We start from the raw sequence: 18,056 nt of genomic DNA, 5'->3' as shown, positions 1-18,056 counted from the left end.
AGAAGTTAGAAAGGGGAGGGACATGGGGAGGCCTCTCGGCCCCAAATACTCATTTCTTCAGAGCAGCGGTAGGAGCCAGGGACACTTACAGGTAAGAAAGGGTGAGTCTGCGTGGGTGTGAGCACATGGGTGTGTGAGCAGTGTGTGCTGTCTCGGGTGGGTGCGTGGAGATGTGTGCAGGTGAGCAAAGGCCTCTGTGTCCCTCACAGGTCCTAACGGCCGCAAGCACTCTGCCTCCTGTGTGTGCAGTGTGGATCACCTCGGCCCAGTCCAAGGGCAAGGCGTGCGCCAGCGTTCCTGTGGAGTTCCAGACTCCGAGCAGTCCCCAGGCCACCAGCTAGGGGCAGGGGCAGGAGCGTGTGTGTGTGTGTGCGCGCGCGTGCGTGTGTGTGCGTGCGTGTGTGTGTGTGTGTGTGTGCACCCAGGCCTGAACACACGCCTTCCCCACCACCTGCCAGTCTCCACCCCCATAGCCCTTATAGCCACATCCTCCAAGGAAAAACCCAGACTCCTGTGAAGGCGGAGGACAGAGGAGGATGTGTGCAGAGGCTTGGCGGCCTGCAGCCCTGCTGCTGCTGGGCCTGGGGCTCGGAGCCTGGGCACAGCTCCGCTGTGTTGGAAACACCTACCCTCAAGGTGTCCGGTGCTGTCCTGACTGCCAGCCCGGTGAGTGGCCGGGGCACTGGGGGTCGGGGGCTCTAGCGGAAGGAGAGTGCAGGCAATCTGAGGGACTCCAATGACCCCGCGAGTGATGCGCCCGGCACTGGGGCTGCGCGGGGGCTGGCCTGTCAGGGGTGGGCCAGGCCCCGCTCTGGCCCAGGGGCGCCGACGCGCTGAGGAAGAGCCCACGGCCACCGCGGCTGACCTGCTGACCTCACGGCAGGCAGCGGGATGGTGCGGCGATGCGACCGCACCAGAGACACCGTGTGCCGCCCCTGTGAGCCCGGCTTCTACAACGACGTGGCCAACTATGAACCCTGTAAGCAGTGCACAAAGTGCAACCACGGTGAGCCCCGCCGCCCCCCTCCGACCCCTCCCCTGTGCTCCCCACCCCCGCCGTGCCCGTGCTCCCCTCCCCCGCCCCACCGTGCTCCCCACCCCCGCCGTGCCCGTGCTCCCCACCCCCCCGCCCCACCGTGCTCCCCACCCCCGCCGTGCCCGTGCTCCCCACCCCCTCGCCCCCCATGCTCCCCACCCCCGCCGTGCCCATGCTCCCCACCCGCCCCCCGCCCCACCGTGCTCCCCACCCCCCCCGCCGTGCCCGTGCTCCCCACCCCCGCCGTGCCCGTGCTCCCCCCCGCCCCACCGTGCTCCCCACCCCCGCCGTGCCCGTGCTCCCCACCCCCGCCGTGCCCGTGCTCCCCCCCGCCCCACCGTGCTCCCCACCCCCGCCGTGCCCGTGCTCCCCACCCCCCCGCCCCACCGTGCTCCCCACCCCCGCCGTGCCCGTGCTCCCCACCCCCTCGCCCCCCATGCTCCCCACCCCCGCCGTGCCCATGCTCCCCACCCGCCCCCCGCCCCACCGTGCTCCCCACCCCCGCCGGGCCCGTGCTCCCCCCCGCCCCACCGTGCTCCCCACCCCCGCCGGGCCCGTGCTCCCCCCCGCCCCACCGTGCTCCCCACCCCCGCCGTGCCCGTGCCCACCCCCGCCGTGCCCGTGCTCCCCCCCGCCCCACCGTGCTCCCCACCCCCGCCGGGCCCGTGCTCCCCCCCGCCCCACCGTGCTCCCCACCCCCGCCGTGCCCGTGCTCCCCCGAGGCCAACCCCAAGCAGCAGTGCGGGTGGCTCCCCGCAAGCCCCAGGTTGCCTGGGGGTCTCCTGGGGTGCCACCTCCTCCTGGGGCTGGAGCCCAGCCCAGACTCGCAGAGTCCGTGCAGAGCACGTGTTGGCGGTGTGACCTTGTCTGTGCTGTCCGGATGGGAGGCTCTGGAGCGGGGGTGGGGTGGGGCCTTGGAAAGTCCTGATGCATGTGAAGAGGTCGGGAAAGGAGGCCGGAGGGCCAGCTGACCCGGGGCTTTGTGACGGGAAGAGACAGACTGGCCACAGGGAGAGGATCTCAGGAGTAGAGGAGTGAAAAGCCCAGGACCTCAGGATCCGCAGCCCCTCAGCCTCGGCTCTGCTCCACCTCCCCGGAGGCCTGACTGCCCGCGGCCAAGCCTCTGCCACAGCCCCAACCTCTCCACCCCTCCAGGAAGTGGAAGTGAGCTCAAGCAGAATTGCACACCCACACAGGACACGATCTGCCACTGTAAGCCCGGAACCCAGCCCCGTGAGGATGGCTACAAGCTTGGAGTGGGTGAGCTGGGTGCCCTGGGCCCGGGCCCCGTGTGCTCGGCGTCCCCCTCGCCGTGAGCTTTGGCAATGGTGAAATGAGTCCTTTTCCCACCTCACAACGCCGCCTCTCCCCTGGCACCTCTCTAATGGGCTGGGCTGGGTAGGGTCGTGGAGGGCTCCCAGTCCGCTTTCCGGCCAGGGCCAGTGGTGGCATGTGGCATGGAAGAGCTGCCCCCATTTGCCCCGGGCCTCACCTCCCACCGCCGCAGCACGGAGGCCAGCGGTGGTGTCAGGCGGTTAACTGCTCAGTATCTTCACGCAGACTGTGTCCCCTGCCCTCCTGGTCACTTCTCCCCAGGCGACAACCAGGCCTGCAAGCCCTGGACCAAGTGAGTGTCGTGGTGGGGACTGGGGTCCTGGAGGGTAAGAGGCTTGGTGTGTGGAGGCAGGGCAGGGGGCAGAAGCCCCTGAGCACACGCTGGGCACATGCCCCCTGGCTCAGCCCTCGAGGGCCTCTGTGGGGGGGTAGGCCTGCGGGGGGGGCCTCTGTGGGGGGTAGGCCTGCGGGGGGGGGGGCGCTGTGGGGGTGGGCCTGTGGTGGCCCTGTGAGGCCCTCGTCCAGGCTAGTTCTCACTGAGTTCACTCCAGGGGGCAGCAGGGAGGGTAGAGGTGGGGTTAGGAGTGAGAATCCAGCAGGAGTAGGATGGGGTGGGCACAGGGAGGAAGGTGTGGAGGCCTGGGGGGGTGGTCTAGGGAGCTGTCTCAGACTCCTTTGGTTCAATGTGGGTCCCTCCTCCCTGGCCTTGGCGGTGTCCCCTCTCCCAGCTGCTCCTCAGCTGGGCAGCGGACCCTGCGGCCAGCAGACGCCAGCTCAGACTCGGTTTGTGAGGATGAGCGCTCCCTGGCCACGCCAGCCTGGGAGACCCGGGATCCCGGCGCCAGGCCCACAGCTGTGCCTCCCACTGAGGCCTGGCCTCAGACCTCTCAGCAGCCCTCCACACCTGCCTCAGAGGGCCCTGTGGGTAAGTGGGCATTGCCCAGCGAGGGGGAGGGAGAGGAGGGGGAGGAGGGAGAGACGGAGAGGACAGAGAGAGGGAGCTCACCCCGCTGGCCTCCTCTCAGGCCCCGTGCTGGCTGCTGCCCTGGGCCTGGGCCTGGGCCTGGTCACCCCCCTGGCTGCCTTGCTTGCCCTCCACCTGCTCCGAGCGGCCTGGAAGTGGCCTGCTGGCCTCAAGCCCTCTGGTGAGTGCCCACTGCGGGCCCGGCCCACCTCCCGGGCCGGTGAGGCCCACCACGCACCTCTGACCCCCACCCTTGTCTCCTCCCAGGGGGAAGTAGCTTTCGGACACCCATTCAGGAGGAGCAGGTGGACACACACTCCACGCTGGTGAAGGTCTGAGCTGCGCTTTAGGACTCCTTTACAGGCCCTCTGTCCTCCACACGTGTGCACCGTTCTAGGTGCTCAGCTGGCTCTGGCCTCTCCCGTGTATGTGTGTATGTACCGATGTATGCGTGTATGCTGTGCATACTGCCTGCTTGGAGCCACCCCAATAAACACACTGGTAACTGTGAGTCCAACAGCATAACCTGGCCGGAGAGGGCCTCAGGCTGAGGTGGTTGGGTCTGCTCCGAGCCTAGAGCCTGGGCCCGGGGCACTCCAGTGCCAAAGGGAATGAATGGACAGGGCCTGGCTGGGGGCTTGTTGAGAAGCTCAGAGCCTCAGCCTCAGGGGATCCTGAAACCTGAGCCCATTGGAGTCAGAATCCGGCACCAAGAGCAGGCAGGCCCCGAGGGTCCTGATCTGGAGGGGCCTGGTTCCACGGCTTAAGCCTTTGTGGCTGCCCCTGGTGCGTGGGTGTCCAAGACCTCCCTGGGTACCAGCCGGTGATTCTCCGGACTGTTGTCACCGTTGGCTTGAGCCAAACTTGGGCCGCCCTGAGACCTGGCCACTCCATTCCTGGAAATCTACCCAGAAACAAGCACCCTTGGACTCCTTCGGCAATGCTGCGCCACACAGGCCAAGGGTGGAAAGGCTCAGATGTCTGCAGAATGGACAGACAATCGCAGTGAGTTCTGATGGGCTTTTGGGCTGTCTTCAAGATGGAGTTTGTGGCCTCACCCAGAGTTGCCCTAAGCTGTGTATGGCCAGCATCAGGGGCCCAGGTACCTGACCAAAAAGAAAGCAGCCACCTAGAAAACTGATCTCACACAGAAATGATGTGACCCAGATGTGGCTCACGCCTGTTATCCTAGCTACTCGTGTGGCTGAGATCTGAGGATCATGGTTCAAAGCCAGCCCAGGCAGGAAAGTCCGTGAGACTCTTACCTTCAATTCATCACCAAAAAGGCTGAAGCGGATCTGTGGCTCAAGTGGTCGAGCTCTAGCCTTGAGCAAAAAAAGATAAGGGACAGTGCCCAGGCCCTGAGTTCAAATCCTAGTACTGGCACACACATGCACACATGCATACACACGCATGTGTGGGCACACACAAGCACACGCACACACACAATGGTGTAGGACTGACTGTGCAATTGAACCAGAAGCCAGGCCAATCCAGGCTGATGCTGTATGCCACGTGTTAGGAACTGTTGACACGCAGAGCACACATCGGACAATGTGAGGAGGTGTGCCAGGCCGGAGGTGGGCATGGGGACAGTCATGTCCGCGTCTGCCCCTGCGGCCGCTGGCCTGGCCCTGCCCCTGTGTCCTGTGGTCATGGGCCCCAGCTTCCACCCAGTCTGTGGCTAGAGGTAATAATCAAGCCCTGTGTCAAGCTGGGCATCCAGTGGGGCATCCAGTGGCTCTGACCCACATGGGGCCTGGATGGACTCTTCGGGTCCTCTGCACTTCCGCCGGCTCTTTCCTCTCAAATCTGACTCCTTCCCTCTTCCTCTTCTGACAACTTCCAGCCTCCTCCTGGGAGGACAGCACTTGATCCTGGGTCTGGCAGAGGTAACAGACACTGATCTACAGTCCCTGCCCTGGGGGAACTGTCAGGCCTGGAGGGACAGGGCAGGAGGTCAGTGGGACCTAGGAGATCGAGCCACATCAGGACCACCACCCTCTGGAGACCCTCCTGGAGACACCGCACAGATCTACTCTCAGCTTAGTCCAGGCTGCTCAGCCCCCCACACAGAGGAGGAACAGGGTCTCACAGGTGCACGTTACCTGCAGGAGATGCGAGGGATTGTCTAGGGTCACGGGGATGTGTTGGCACAGACCTGGATAACTAGTTAGGTCCTTAAAACAGGTAGAAACCCGGTCTGGACTACCCTGTCCCTTCCTCTTGGTGGTGCCACCTGCACCCAGGGCTGTCTGGTGGCATACCTTTGTCCCAGTTTCCTCCAAGAAGGATGTCTACGACAGACGGCTTGGAGTCCAGGGTGCAGGATGCCTCCCTGGGAGGCTCAGCTCTGAGGCTGAGGCAACTAGAGTCAGCTGGTAACTCCTGACACCCCTGCTTCCTAAACCACCTGCAGCGGCAGTTTTTAAAAGGGCCTGGACCTGACACCTCACGATGGGCACTCACTACTCCCGCCTGTGGCAGCCCAGCCTCACCCTGAACCCGCTCCCTCCAGAGCTCCCACTGGAAGGATGGGAAATAGCCCAACAACCCAAAGCCCATGTGGGGAAACTGAGGCTCAGACCCCCCTCGAGGCTCATGGCCCTCCGCTCCCTTCCAGATGTTTGTACAGGCCTAGGCAGTGAACAAAAGCGGCTCAGAGACCACTGCTGCCCTGAGCTGGGCAGGCTGTGCAGCACTGAGCCTCAGGGCCTGCGGGAATGCCCAGTGGGGATGACCTTCCTGGGAAGAGCCCCTCAGGGCCTCCTGGCAGACCCTGGGGCCGGGAGGGGTCCTGGGGTGAGTGACGTGGACACTTGGGGGTTCCAAGCAGCTGGTCAGTGTTCTGGGGCACTGGCCTGCAGAGCATGGGGCCATGTGTGTCTCCCAGTGCATCAGGTGAGGCAGCTGTCCCAGATCCCGGCATATAACCTGGGGAGAAGGGTGCCGGGTGCTCTGGGGAGGTGCTGGGTCCTCTGAGGAGGTGCTGGTGCTCTGGGGAGGTGCTGGGTGCTCTGAGGAGGTGCTGGGTGCTCTGGGGAGGTGCCGGGTACTCTGGGGAGGTGCTGGTACTCTGGGGAGGTGCTGGGTGCTCTGGGGAGGTGCTGGTGCTCTGGGGAGGTGCTGGGTGCTCTGAGGAGGTGCTGGGTACTCTGGGGAGGTGCTGGGTGCTCTGAGGAGGTTCTGGTGCTCTGAGGAGGTGCTGGGTGCTCTGGGGAGGTGCTGGGTGCTCTGAGGAGGTTCTGGTGCTCTGAGGAGGTGCTGGAGCTCTGGGGAGGTGCTGGGTGCTCTGAGGAGGTGCTGGTGCTCTGGGGAGGTACTGGGTGCTCTGAGGAGGTGCTGGTGCTCTGGGGAGGTGCTGGTGCTCTGGGGAGGTGCTGGGTGCTCTGAGGAGGTGCTGGTGCTCTGGGGAGGTGCTGGGTACTCTGAGGAGGTGCTGGGTGCTCTGGGGAGGTGCTGGGTGCTCTGGGGAGGGTGCTGGTGCTCTGGGGAGGTACTGGGTGCTCTGGGGAGGTGCTGGGTCCTCTGAGGAGGTGCTGGTGCTCTGGGGAGGTGCTGGGTACTCTGAGGAGGTGCTGGTGCTCTGGGGAGGTGCTGGGTGCTCTGGGGAGGGTGCTGGTGCTCTGGGGAGGGTGCCGGGTGCTCTCGGGAGGTACTGGGTGCTCTGGGGAGGTGCTGGGTACTCTGGGGAGGTGCTGGTGCTCTGGGGAGGGTGCCGGGTGCTCTCGGGAGGTACTGGGTGCTCTGGGGAGGTGCTGGTGCTCTGGGGAGGTACTGGGTGCTCTGGGGAGGTGCTGGTGCTCTGGGGAGGTGCTGGGTGCTCTGGGGAGGTGCTGGGTGCTCTGGGGAGGTACTGGGTGCTCTGGGGAGGTGCTGGGTGCTCTGGGGAGGTGCTGGGTGCTCTGAGGAGGTACTGGTGCTCTGAGGAGGTGCTGGTGCTCTGGGGAGGTGCTGGGTGCTCTGGGGAGGGTGCTGGTGCTCTGGGGAGGGTGCCGGGTGCTCTCGGGAGGTACTGGGTGCTCTGGGGAGGTGCTGGGTGCTCTGGGGAGGTACTGGGTGCTCTGGGGAGGTGCTGGGTACTCTGGGGAGGTGCTGGGTACTCTGGGGAGGTGCTGGTGCTCTGGGGAGGTGCTGGGTACTCTGGGGGTACTGGTGCTCTGAGGAGGTGCCGGGTGCTCTGAGGAGGTGCTGGGTGCTCTGAGGAGGTGCTGGTGCTCTGGGGAGGTGCTGGGTGCTCTGGGGAGGTGCTGGGTGCTCTGAGGAGGTGCTGGTGCTCTGAGGAGGTGCTGGTGCTCTGGGGAGGTGCTGGGTGCTCTGGGGAGGGTGCTGGTGCTCTGGGGAGGGTGCCGGGTGCTCTCGGGAGGTACTGGGTGCTCTGGGGAGGTGCTGGGTGCTCTGGGGAGGTACTGGGTGCTCTGGGGAGGTGCTGGGTACTCTGGGGAGGTGCTGGGTACTCTGGGGAGGTGCTGGGTACTCTGGGGAGGTGCTGGTGCTCTGGGGAGGTGCTGGGTACTCTGGGGGTACTGGTGCTCTGAGGAGGTGCCGGGTGCTCTGAGGAGGTGCTGGGTGCTCTGAGGAGGTGCTGGTGCTCTGGGGAGGTGCTGGGTGCTCTGGGGAGGTGCTGGGTGCTCTGAGGAGGTGCTGGGTACTCTGGGGAGGTGCTGGGTGCTCTGAGGAGGTGCTGGGTACTCTGGGGGTACTGGTGCTCTGAGGAGGTGCTGGGTGCTCTGGGGAGGTGCTGGGTGCTCTGAGGAGGTGCTGGGTGCTCTGAGGAGGTGCTGGTACTCTGGGGGTGCTGGTGCTCTGGGGAGGTGCTGGTCCTCTGGGGAGGTGCTGGTGCTCTGGGGAGGTGCTGGGTACTCTGGGGAGGTGCTGGGTGCTCTGGGGAGGTGCTGGTGCTCTGGGGGTGCTGGTGCTCTGGGGAGGTGCTGGTGCTCTGAGGAGGTGCTGGGTACTCTGGGGAGGTGCTGGGTGCTCTGGGGAGGTGCTGGTGCTCTGGGGAGGTGCTGGTGCTCTGAGGAGGTGCTGGTGCTCTGGGGGTGCTGGTGCTCTGAGGAGGTGCTGGTGCTCTGAGGAGGTGCTGGTGCTCTGAGGAGGTGCTGGGTACTCTGGGGAGGTGCTGGGTGCTCTGGGGAGGTGCTGGGTGCTCTGAGGAGGTGCTGGTGCTCTGGGGGTGCTGGTGCTCTGAGGAGGTGCTGGGTGCTCTGGGGAGGTGCTGGGTGCTCTGGGGAGGTGCTGGGTGCTCTGAGGAGGTGCTGGTGCTCTGGGGAGGTGCTGGTGCTCTGGGGAGGTGCTGGTGCTCTGAGGAGGTGCTGGGTGCTCTGGGGAGGTGCTGGGTACTCTGGGGAGGTGCTGGGTGCTCTGGGAGGTGCTGGTGCTCTGGGGAGGTGCTGGTGCTCTGGGGAGGTGCTGGTGCTCTGGGGAGGTGCTGGGTACTCTGGGGAGGTGCTGGTGCTCTGGGGAGGTGCTGGTGCTCTGGGGGTGCTGGTGCTCTGGGGAGGTGCTGGTGCTCTGAGGAGGTGCTGGGTACTCTGGGGAGGTGCTGGGTGCTCTGGGGAGGTTCTGGTGCTCTGAGGAGGTGCTGGTGCTCTGGGGAGGTGCTGGGTGCTCTGGGGAGGTGCTGGTGCTCTGGGGGTGCTGGTGCTCTGGGGAAGTGCTGGTACTCTGAGGAGGTGCTGGTACTCTGGGGAGGTGCTGGTACTCTGGGGAGGTGCTGGTGCTCTGGGGGTGCTGGGTGCTCTGGGGAGGTGCTGGGTACTCTGGGGGTGCTGGTGCTCTGAGGAGGTGCTGGTGCTCTGGGGGTGCTGGTGCTCTGGGGGTGCTGGTGCTCTGGGGGTGCTGGTGCTCTGGGGGTGCTGGTACTCTGGGGGTGCTGGTGCTGTGGGAGGTGCTGGTGCTCTGGGGAGGTGCTGGTGCTCTGGGGGTGCTGGGTACTCTGGGGGTGCTGGTGCTCTGGGGAGGTGCTGGTGCTCTGGGAGGTGCTGGGTGCTCTGAGGAGGTGCTGGGTGCTCTGGGGAGGTGCTGGTGCTCTGGGGAGGTGCTGGGTGCTCTGAGGAGGTGCTGGGTGCTCTGGGGAGGTGCTGGTGCTCTGGGGAGGTACTGGGTACTCTGGGGAGGTGCTGGTGCTCTGGGGAGGTACTGGGTGCTCTGGGGAGGTGCTGGTGCTCTGGGAGGTGCTGGGTGCTCTGGGGAGGTGCTGGTGCTCTGGGGAGGTGCTGGTGCTCTGGGGGTGCTGGGTGCTCTGGGGGTGCTGGTGCTCTGGGGAGGTGCTGGTGCTCTGGGGAGGTACTGGGTGCTCTGGGGAGGTGCTGGTGCTCTGAGGAGGTGCTGGTGCTCTGGGGGTGCTGGGTACTCTGGGGGTGCTGGTGCTCTGGGGAGGTGCTGGTGCTCTGGGAGGTGCTGGGTGCTCTGGGGAGGTGCTGGTGCTCTGGGGAGGTGCTGGTGCTCTGGGGGTGCTGGGTACTCTGGGGGTGCTGGTGCTCTGGGGAGGTGCTGGTGCTCTGGGAGGTGCTGGGTGCTCTGAGGAGGTGCTGGGTGCTCTGGGGAGGTGCTGGTGCTCTGGGGAGGTGCTGGGTGCTCTGAGGAGGTGCTGGGTGCTCTGGGGAGGTGCTGGTGCTCTGGGGAGGTACTGGGTACTCTGGGGAGGTGCTGGTGCTCTGGGGAGGTACTGGGTGCTCTGGGGAGGTGCTGGTGCTCTGGGAGGTGCTGGGTGCTCTGGGGAGGTGCTGGTGCTCTGGGAAGGTGCTGGTGCTCTGGGGAGGTGCTGGTGCTCTGGGGGTGCTGGGTGCTCTGGGGGTGCTGGGTGCTCTGGGGGTGCTGGTGCTCTGGGGAGGTGCTGGTGCTCTGGGGGTGCTGGGTGCTCTGGGGGTGCTGGTGCTCTGGGGGTGCTGGGGACTCAGGGTGCTGGTGCTGTCTTGGTGCACAGTGCCTCCGCAGCACGCACTGTGGTCTCCCAGCCCCTCTGGGTGTGCAGTGTCTTTGAGGGACGCCCCCAGGAAACGGAGGAGGTGCGGGGGGGGGGGAAGGAGGTGCAGGGCGCAGGGCGGAGGCAGGACCTGTCAGAGCAGGCCGGGCTGAGCGCACCGGCAGGGGCTCCCAGAGCCGCGGCTGCCATGGGCGCGCTGACAGCCCTGTGTGGGGTGGTCCTGCTGGGCGTGCTGGGCCAGGGTCTGCGCTGTGGCCAGGGCTGTGGTCAGGGCTGCTTCCTGAGAGGGGCCGACACCGACCTGCGCTGCTGCCGCTCCTGCTCGCCGGGTAGAGTGGACGGCGGGATGGGGGGCGGGGGGAGCGGGGGGGGGGGTAGGGGGGAGGGGGAGGCACCGGGGAGTGGCGCCCGTCCCCACCTCCCCAGCCACGCTCAGACCGGGTCACGGTCACTAACAGAGGTCCCATGGGCTGGCAGCAGGGACAGACGCTCTGTGGGAGCGTCCTCAGACGCTCTGGAGGGAGATGGAGATGGCTCGGAAGTCTCCCTGAGAAGGGCCGTGGGGTCCTCCTCCACGTGGGAGGGGCCGTGGAGGACCCAGAGCATCCCAGCTTTGCCGACCTGGAGGGGCGGCTCCGAGGCCCCCTGCGGGTGCTGACCACACACCAGCCGCGGAGCTGGGGCCTTGGGGAATCAGCCAGTGCAGGAAAGGGAGGCCCAGCAGGGAAGGAGGGGCTGGCCACCTGGGAGGAGACACTGAGCTAGAAAAAGCCTAGGACCTTAGCCTGGGCCGAAGGAGGTGGTGGTGGTGGTGCTGCTGCTGCTCCTGCTCCTCCTCCTCCTCCCCTGCCCCTTCCCCCTTCTCCCCCTCTCCCTTCCCCTCCTCCCCTCCCCCTCCCCCTCCTCCCCCTCCCCCTCCTCCTCCTCTCCCTTCTCCTCCTCTCCCTTCTCCCCTGCCCCCTCCCCCTCCTCCTCCTCCCCCTCCTCCACCTCTCCCTTCTCCCCCTCTCCCTTCCCCTCCTCTCCCTTCTCCTCTCCCTTCTCCCCTGCCCCCTCCCCCTCCTCCTCCTCCCCCTCCTCCTCCTCCCCCCTCCCCCTTCTCTTTTTCCTCCTCCTCCTCTTCCCTCCCCATCCTCCTCCTCCTCTTCTTTTTTTTCTCTAGTCCTGGGCCTTGAACTCAGGGCCTGGGCACCATCCCTGAGCTTCTTTTGCTCAAGGGTGGCACTCTACCACAGTACCACGTCTGGCTTTTTCTGCGTATGTGGTCCTGAGGAATGGAGCCCAGGGCTTCATGCATGCTAGGCGAGCCCTCCACCATGGAGCCACCTTCCCAGGCCCCCTCATCCCTCTTGCTGGCCAGGAGGAGCCCGGAAGGGCAGGGCTTCGCTGGGTTGCTGAGAGCTGGTGTATCGCCGTGCAGAACGGGAGGTCTGTCCCGAGGGGGACTGCGAGTGTGTGCAGCCGGAATTCCACTGTGAAGACCCCGAGTGCAGGACCTGCAAGCGCCACCCGTGCCCACCTGGCCAAGAGGCTCGGCCGCAGGGTATGTCCTCGGAGGCGCGGAGGGTTGCGGGTCCCGGAGCAGGCCCGGGGCTGGTCCGGAGCTGAGCTGGAACGTGGGGGACCCGGTGTCCAGGGAGCCAGGGATGAGGACGTCCACACGGGGCGTGGTGCTGGAGGAACGGACGCCCGGGCCGCCTTCTGGCGTGCAGCGCTGGGCTTGCCTCTTCTCTGGGCAGAATGAGGGCGTAGTGTCCACTCAGCAGTGGCCGTGAAGGCCCATGGGGTGCCCTGCCCTTAGAGCCGCACACGGTGGCCCAGGTACCCACTCTGTCCATCCGCCTAGGGACAGACAGACAGGCTCTGGATCCGACACACACTGGGCTCTGTCCCCAGGCCCTGGTCTTATGGGCGTCAGGAATCTCCCGTGGGTGAGGCGTGGGGCAGACCTGCTCTCCTACAGTGCTCCTACCGTGTCTGTCTGTCCTAGGGACTTTCAAGTTTGGCTTTGAGTGCATTGACTGTGCTTCGGGCACCTTCTCTGCGGGCCGTGAGGGCCGCTGCAGGCCCTGGGCAGAGTGAGTATGGGAGGGGGCCTGGCCGGCTGGGCTAAGCCCGTCCCGCATGGCCAGGGTGTTGGCCCACAAGTGGCTCAGAGGACAGACAAGGTCCGCTCAGTGGGGCTGCTTGGCGGCGCAGGCTAATAGCATCTCAGTCCGTCTCCCCTGGACCGCAGCTGCGCCGAGTCTGGCTTCATTACCACGTTCCCTGGGAACAAGACCCACAATGCCGTGTGCGTGCCGGGACCGCCGCCGGCTGAGTCTCGGGGCCAGCTGGTCGTCATCTTTGCCGTGGCCGTCTGTGTCCTGCTCCTCAACACAGCCCAGCTCAGCCTGCACGTCTGGCAGCTGCGGGGGCAGCGCGCGCGGACCCGAGGTCAGTTGTGCCCTGGGGGAGGGCTGGCGGGCCCCAGGAGAGCCGCTGACCAGAGCCCCTTGCAGAGACCCAGCCGCTCCTGGAGGTACCACTGCCACCGGCGGCGGAGGATGCCTACAGCTGCCAGTTCCCTGAGGAGGAGCGAGGAGAGCGGCTGGAGGAGAAGGGCCCCCTGGGGGACGGCTGGGTGTGAGTCCCGGCCGGCCCCAGCGCCCTGCACAAGCCTGCCTGGCTGACCTCTGGGAGCGGTGGCTCTGCTCCCTGTCTTGCTTTGGGCCCAGCCCTGCCCCCCGTGTCGAGGAGTGGGTATGGGATTCTGACAGTGACGCATCCCAAGACCATGGAGGGGTGCGGTGGGCGTGGCCGGGCTTATGGACCAGGCAGACAGCGAAGGCTGAGCTTCCTTAGCGGACCCCTGGGCTCCTGTGGGGTGCAGTGCCCAGCACCGGCGGTTTTCAATAAACACTTCTTCCTAACCTGATTGGATGCACAAGGGCGCAGGGCACTGCAGGGCTGGGACGCCCAGGGGAGGGGACCACCGAGGCCTGCTTCTGAGCTCAGGTAAGGACAGGAGGCACAGGTTGGAGCCACTCTAGTCTTGGACACTGGACGGTCGCTGGCCCACTGGCTGAGGCAGCCGCTGTGAGGAGCGGACCCTGGCTGCTGGCACTCCAGGTCTGCTATGCAAGTGTCCATGCGGTTCTGGGCAGTGGTGTCCACCGAGACCCGGAGGGCTGTGGAGATTGGTTTATGGCTGCTCTTCAGGCTATCTTTCCAGGCCTCACCGCCCTGAGCTCAGAGCTCTGTCAGGTTACACCCAGCGCTTCAGACAAGGGAAGCAGTCTCTCCAGGGCTTGGCTCTGGCCCTGAGCCCTCTCTCCTCCCGGATCCTACTCTCCAGGGCATGGCTCTGGGGTCCTCCCCAGCCAAGCACCCTCCCGCTTTCTGGCAGCTGCTGGAGAAATCTGATAGGGCACCTTGGCACTGGTGCCCAGGGAGTGGCAGGCCAGCAGGGACCTGTCAGGGCCGCGCCCTCCAAGGTGGCCACGCCCTGGCCGCGCTCAGCTGGCTCTGCCCCCAGCACGCCTGACTCAGCTGCTGTCACCTCCTGTGGCTCCAGGGCCGGGGGCTCTGGGCCCCGCCCAGCAGGTAGAGGAGGGGAGCACATTCGCACCTGGGGTGAGGCGTGTCTATTTTCATGTGGGTGGAGATGTGGGGATCCAGAACTCAGGGGGCTGGGACTTGCCGGAGAGCAGAAGGCCTCATCCGGCTGCTGGCTTCGGTGGCACATGGAGCACTTGGTCTTTTCTGTGCTGCTGCCGGGAGCTTCTGAGTCAGGGGAACACAGCCAGCGTCGCGGGGGTGCAGCAGAGGCTGGGCAGGAGCTCTGGGGTGTTTCTGGGCCCGCCCGCTGCACCCCTGCCAGGCCCTGAGCCCTTCCTTGCCCTCCCTGCAGGAGACTGCAGTGGGGGCCTCCCCAGGAAGTGCTGAGGCCCGCAGGTGACGCAGGTGGCGCAGGCTGAGTGAGCTGGAAATTCCTCGTGGGCTGCCGGAGGGAGTCGGCGCGGGCACTGAGCTGACGCAGGACGGTTGGGGGATTCCGCTGGGCAGGGCTCTGGGGGCTCCTCCACCCACTGGCCTGGCTTCTCCAAGCCCCTCAGCCCTGTCTCCCCCCTGTGGCTTCGGAGACCCCTGTTTGGCTTGGGTCCTCTAGCAGGGCTGAGATAGCTGTGCAGGCCAGCAGGGGGCCTCTGCCTTCTGAGCAGGACCTACACAGGGCCCTGGGGCCGCATCTGAAGCTGCGGGTGGACGGTGGGCACAGGGCCTCCTCAAGGGCTGTGGAAGACTCCCAGGAGACCAGGAGTGCGAGTGCGTGGGAGAGCTGAGCTGAGCTAGGAGGGTGGTGGAGGCTGGGGTGAGGCAGGAGGGGGTGCAGCGGGGAGGCCTGGCCTCCTGGGCCCCGGCCTGACACGGACCAGCGGGGCAGAGGCCGGCTCGGCACCCTTTGGAAACTGGAAACTCCCCCACTCGGGAGCGGGTCTCTAGCTCTCCGGAAAACCGCAGCTTCCCGCCTGACCCTCCAGTCGGTGTGTGCTGCCTCCGCTCCAGATAAGGGTCTACAGGGCGCCACCTCTGTTCTCAGAAACACTTCCGGCCGCAGCTCGCGCCAAACCTCCACCCCCTCACCTTGCTGGAAGAGAACACTCAGCTTACACGCGGAGACCACTTCTCTGACAAAAACGCCCCCTCCCCCGAGTCTCAGCCGCGGGGTCTGTCCCCAGCTGTGCGGACCCCTCGCTGACCACCGCACGGGCACAGCAAGAGCTGGACCAGGACCCAGACCCTTCCTTGCTCCCCACAGGGCTGAGTTCATTCCTGAGCAGCCTCCCCGCGGGAAGCAGGGGGCTGGGTGGGCGGGAAGGCTCAGGTAGGAGCTGCACTGGCCTCTTCTGAGAGACAAGCCTCCAGGGAGTGGCTGTGTGGGTTGTGTGGGTGGCTTTGGCTAGCACAAGGTGATCAGCAGACCCCAGGCCCTGGCTTAGGAGGTCCCCAGAGGCAGAGCCTCTGCCGGCCAGCCCCAAGATGGAGATGCAGGGATGGAGGGGCTGAGCGGCTTGGTGGGGGACAGGGTGGTCAAGGATGGGGTGGTTCGGCGCCCCCCGTAGCATGCTGGTGGAGTAACTGCCTGCTTGGCTTCTGCCTGCCGGCACCTCCTGGGATTCACCCTTGGAAGAGACAAAGGAAGACAAGGTGTGAGCTGGTGGCCCCCGCTGTCACCCGAGCTGCTCAGGAGGCTGAGATCTGAGGCTCGAGGCTCCAAGCCAGCCCGGGCAGGAAAGTCCGTGAGACTCCTATCTCCAATAAACCACCAGAAAACCAGAAGTGGCGCTGTGGTTCAAGTGGTAGAGCACTCACCTAGAGCTGAAGAGCTGAGGGACAGCGCCCAGGCCCAGAGTTCAGGTGCACAACCGAGACAGACAGACGGACAGACAGATACACACACACACACACACACACACACACACACACACACACACACACACACACACACACACACACACACGGGAGAGAGGATGACTAAGAGACAGGATGGGTGCGGATGTCCTTGGCTACCAGGAATCCTGTTCCCCTGGGGTCACCAAGTCCCAGGGCTAGCCTGGCCACACTGCCGCCATCTGCTCCTGCGGCCCTGGCCCTGCCCGTGCACCATTCCAACTGCAGATTCTACCTGTCACCTGCCAGACCCCTGGGCCGAGGTACTCCAGAGCCCCTTCTCCGCAGGGTCCCCGCAGTCCTGAGCTTAGGGAAACAGGGGCCTGCGCAGGGCTCAAGGGGCTGGGTGGACAGGGCCGGTGTGGCCATCACTCCTGAGGAGCGAACAGAAACCTCCGTCTACCGACTTACACATGGGTACCAGAGCTGCCAGACACGTCCAGGAATTTAAGGGGCCAAGGCTGGGTGGGGTATCTGTAAGGAATGAGGGTATCAGAACAGAGAAATGGCTGAAAGCAAACAGCAGAACAGCAGACTTTTATTTTCGGTAAAAGCTTGGGAGGGACACCAGTCCTCCAGCCAGACTGGAGAGACAGACAGCTCTCCTACAACTGAGGTCTTGGAGCTGGGCAGGTGGCTCCGTGGCAGAGTGCTCACCTAGCACACACGAGCCCTGGGTTCCATTCCTTAGTACCACATTCACAGAAAAAGCCGGAAGTGGCACTGGGGCTCAAGTGGTAGAGTTCTAGAGTTCTAGAAGCTCAGGGATAGTGCCCAGGGCCTGAGTTCAAGCCCCAGGAGTGGACAAAAATCAAAAAAGGACAAGTGAGGTGTCTTTTTCTAGGGAGAAGGGAGGAAGCTTTTTGTGTGAGTGGAGGGAACGCTGCCTCTGGGCCTCAGGGTGGCTGGTCGGTGGAGGGATCCGGGGCCTCAGGGTGGCTGGTCGGTGGAGGGATCCGGGGCCTCAGGGTGGCTGGTCGGTGGAGGGATCCGGGGCCTCAGGGTGGCTGGTCGGTGGAGGGATCCGGGGTGTGGAAACCCAGGGCGTGACCAGCAGTTTCCCCGGGGCCGGGGCTGTCTGCTGTTTGTCGGCAGGGTCGGCTGCTTTCCCAGCAGGGCAGGCATCGCCAGTGGGTTCTTTTTCATGGCTCTAATAACGGCGGAGCGTTCCCAAGACCGCAGGCAAGCACCTCCCCAGGAGCTGAGCGCTGGAACGTTCCCTCAAGGTGCTGATAACACTGGGGAGGTCAGGGTGGCCCCGCAGGGGGTGCTGGGAACACCTTCAATGCCAGCAGAAGCAGAGTCCGACCCCAGCGGGCAGGCGTGGATTAACCGAGGCCCGCCCCCCCCCCCCCCGGGCTGCAGAGCAGACGGTGGCTGAGCTGGCACCCCCAGGGAGGGGCCACAGGCGTGCTGCAGGGTCCCAGGGCTCCTGGACCCTTGCCACACAGGGACGGGTGTGCGGGTCCTACTGCAATGGGGCACGCTCCACGAGGCCACGGCAGGGTGGCTGACTGGGTTGGGACACTCTGTCCTGGCGCGTAGGGGTGGAGGGAGGGGTCTGGTGTTGAGGATGCTCACACCTTACCCAGGTTTGCCCAGAGTTCGCTGGGCTCTTCCCGGCTCTGCCCCTCTCCGGAGGCACAGCGCTGCACAGCCCCCTCTAGTGGCCAGAGGGCCCCGTGTCCCGGGAGAGGGGCCGTGGGAAGCAGGGTTGGCCCCGACCCCCAGGCACTGCTGGGCCAGGCACAGAGCCCACCCGAGGTCAAGGGACAGGTGCAGAGGGGGACCATCCTGGGAGACCATGTTGGGGGGATGACTTGCTATCCTGGGGCACAGTGTGTGTCAGGGGGACTCGCGTCCTGGGGGACCGTGTGTGTGTGTGTGTGTGTGTGTGTGTGTGTGTGGGCTCGCCGTCCTGGGGACCCTGTTGGGGTGTGGTGGGCAGGGCTTGTGGGAGCTGGGGACTCACTGGGGCAGCAGCAGGCCCTCAGTGGTTGGTGTGGTCAGTCGACTGGGTTTTGGGGACCCCTGGGTGGGGGCTGGCCAAGGTGGGGCCTGGGCTGAACCGAGAGGGGGAAGGCCCCTTGTTACCCCAAGGTCCCCCACCCTTGTCCCCCGTCTCCCCCCTTCCCCTGTTCCCTGTCTCCCCCTCCCTCCGTGTCCCCCCTGTGCCCCCGTCCCGTCCCCGTCCCCCGTCCCCTCCCATCCCGGCCCCCGTCCCGTCCCCTCCCGTCCCCCCCCTCCCGTCCCGTCCCGTCTGTCCTGTCCCCCGTCTCCTCCCATCCCCTCCCGTCCCGTCCCATCCCATCTCCCGTCCCGTCCCGTCCCCTGTCCCCTCCTGTCCCCCCCCTCCCGTCCCG

At 65.8% G+C, this 18,056-nt stretch overlaps 2 protein-coding genes across 5 annotated transcripts; both read left to right on the top strand.

Annotated features, from left to right (window-relative positions):
* Positions 1 to 170: 170 nt before the first annotated feature.
* Positions 171 to 3,846, top strand: Tnfrsf4 (TNF receptor superfamily member 4). 3 transcript variants are annotated; one of them, XM_070037124.1, is made up of 7 exons: positions 171 to 666; positions 884 to 1,006; positions 2,192 to 2,248; positions 2,597 to 2,663; positions 3,100 to 3,296; positions 3,397 to 3,516; positions 3,603 to 3,846. In XM_070037124.1, exons 1-7 carry the CDS (start codon positions 537 to 539, stop codon positions 3,671 to 3,673), a joined length of 765 nt encoding a protein of 254 aa, XP_069893225.1. In that variant the 5' UTR covers positions 171 to 536; the 3' UTR covers positions 3,674 to 3,846. The 3 variants fall into 3 exon arrangements, with proteins under 3 accessions (XP_069893225.1, XP_069893224.1, XP_069893226.1); XM_070037123.1 differs by having other exon boundaries at positions 2,192 to 2,296; XM_070037125.1 differs by lacking the exon at positions 3,397 to 3,516 and having other exon boundaries at positions 2,192 to 2,296.
* A 6,586-nt stretch (positions 3,847 to 10,432) lies between these two features.
* Positions 10,433 to 13,180, top strand: Tnfrsf18 (TNF receptor superfamily member 18). Of its 2 annotated transcripts, XM_070037131.1 has the most exons (5): positions 10,433 to 10,592; positions 11,684 to 11,806; positions 12,254 to 12,341; positions 12,500 to 12,699; positions 12,765 to 13,180. In XM_070037131.1, exons 1-5 carry the CDS (start codon positions 10,451 to 10,453, stop codon positions 12,890 to 12,892), a joined length of 681 nt encoding a protein of 226 aa, XP_069893232.1. In that variant the 5' UTR covers positions 10,433 to 10,450; the 3' UTR covers positions 12,893 to 13,180. The 2 variants fall into 2 exon arrangements, with proteins under 2 accessions (XP_069893232.1, XP_069893233.1); XM_070037132.1 differs by lacking the exon at positions 12,254 to 12,341.
* The last annotated feature ends 4,876 nt before the right edge of the window (positions 13,181 to 18,056 follow it).

This window comes from Dipodomys merriami, unplaced genomic scaffold (genome assembly GCF_024711535.1).
Source record: "Dipodomys merriami isolate MVZ:Mamm:240054 unplaced genomic scaffold, mDipMer1.0.p SCAF_28, whole genome shotgun sequence".
Classification (NCBI taxonomy): Eukaryota; Metazoa; Chordata; class Mammalia; order Rodentia; family Heteromyidae; genus Dipodomys; species Dipodomys merriami.
The sequence above is the reverse complement of the archived record's forward strand: the minus strand, read 5'-3'. Positions and strand labels throughout refer to the sequence as shown.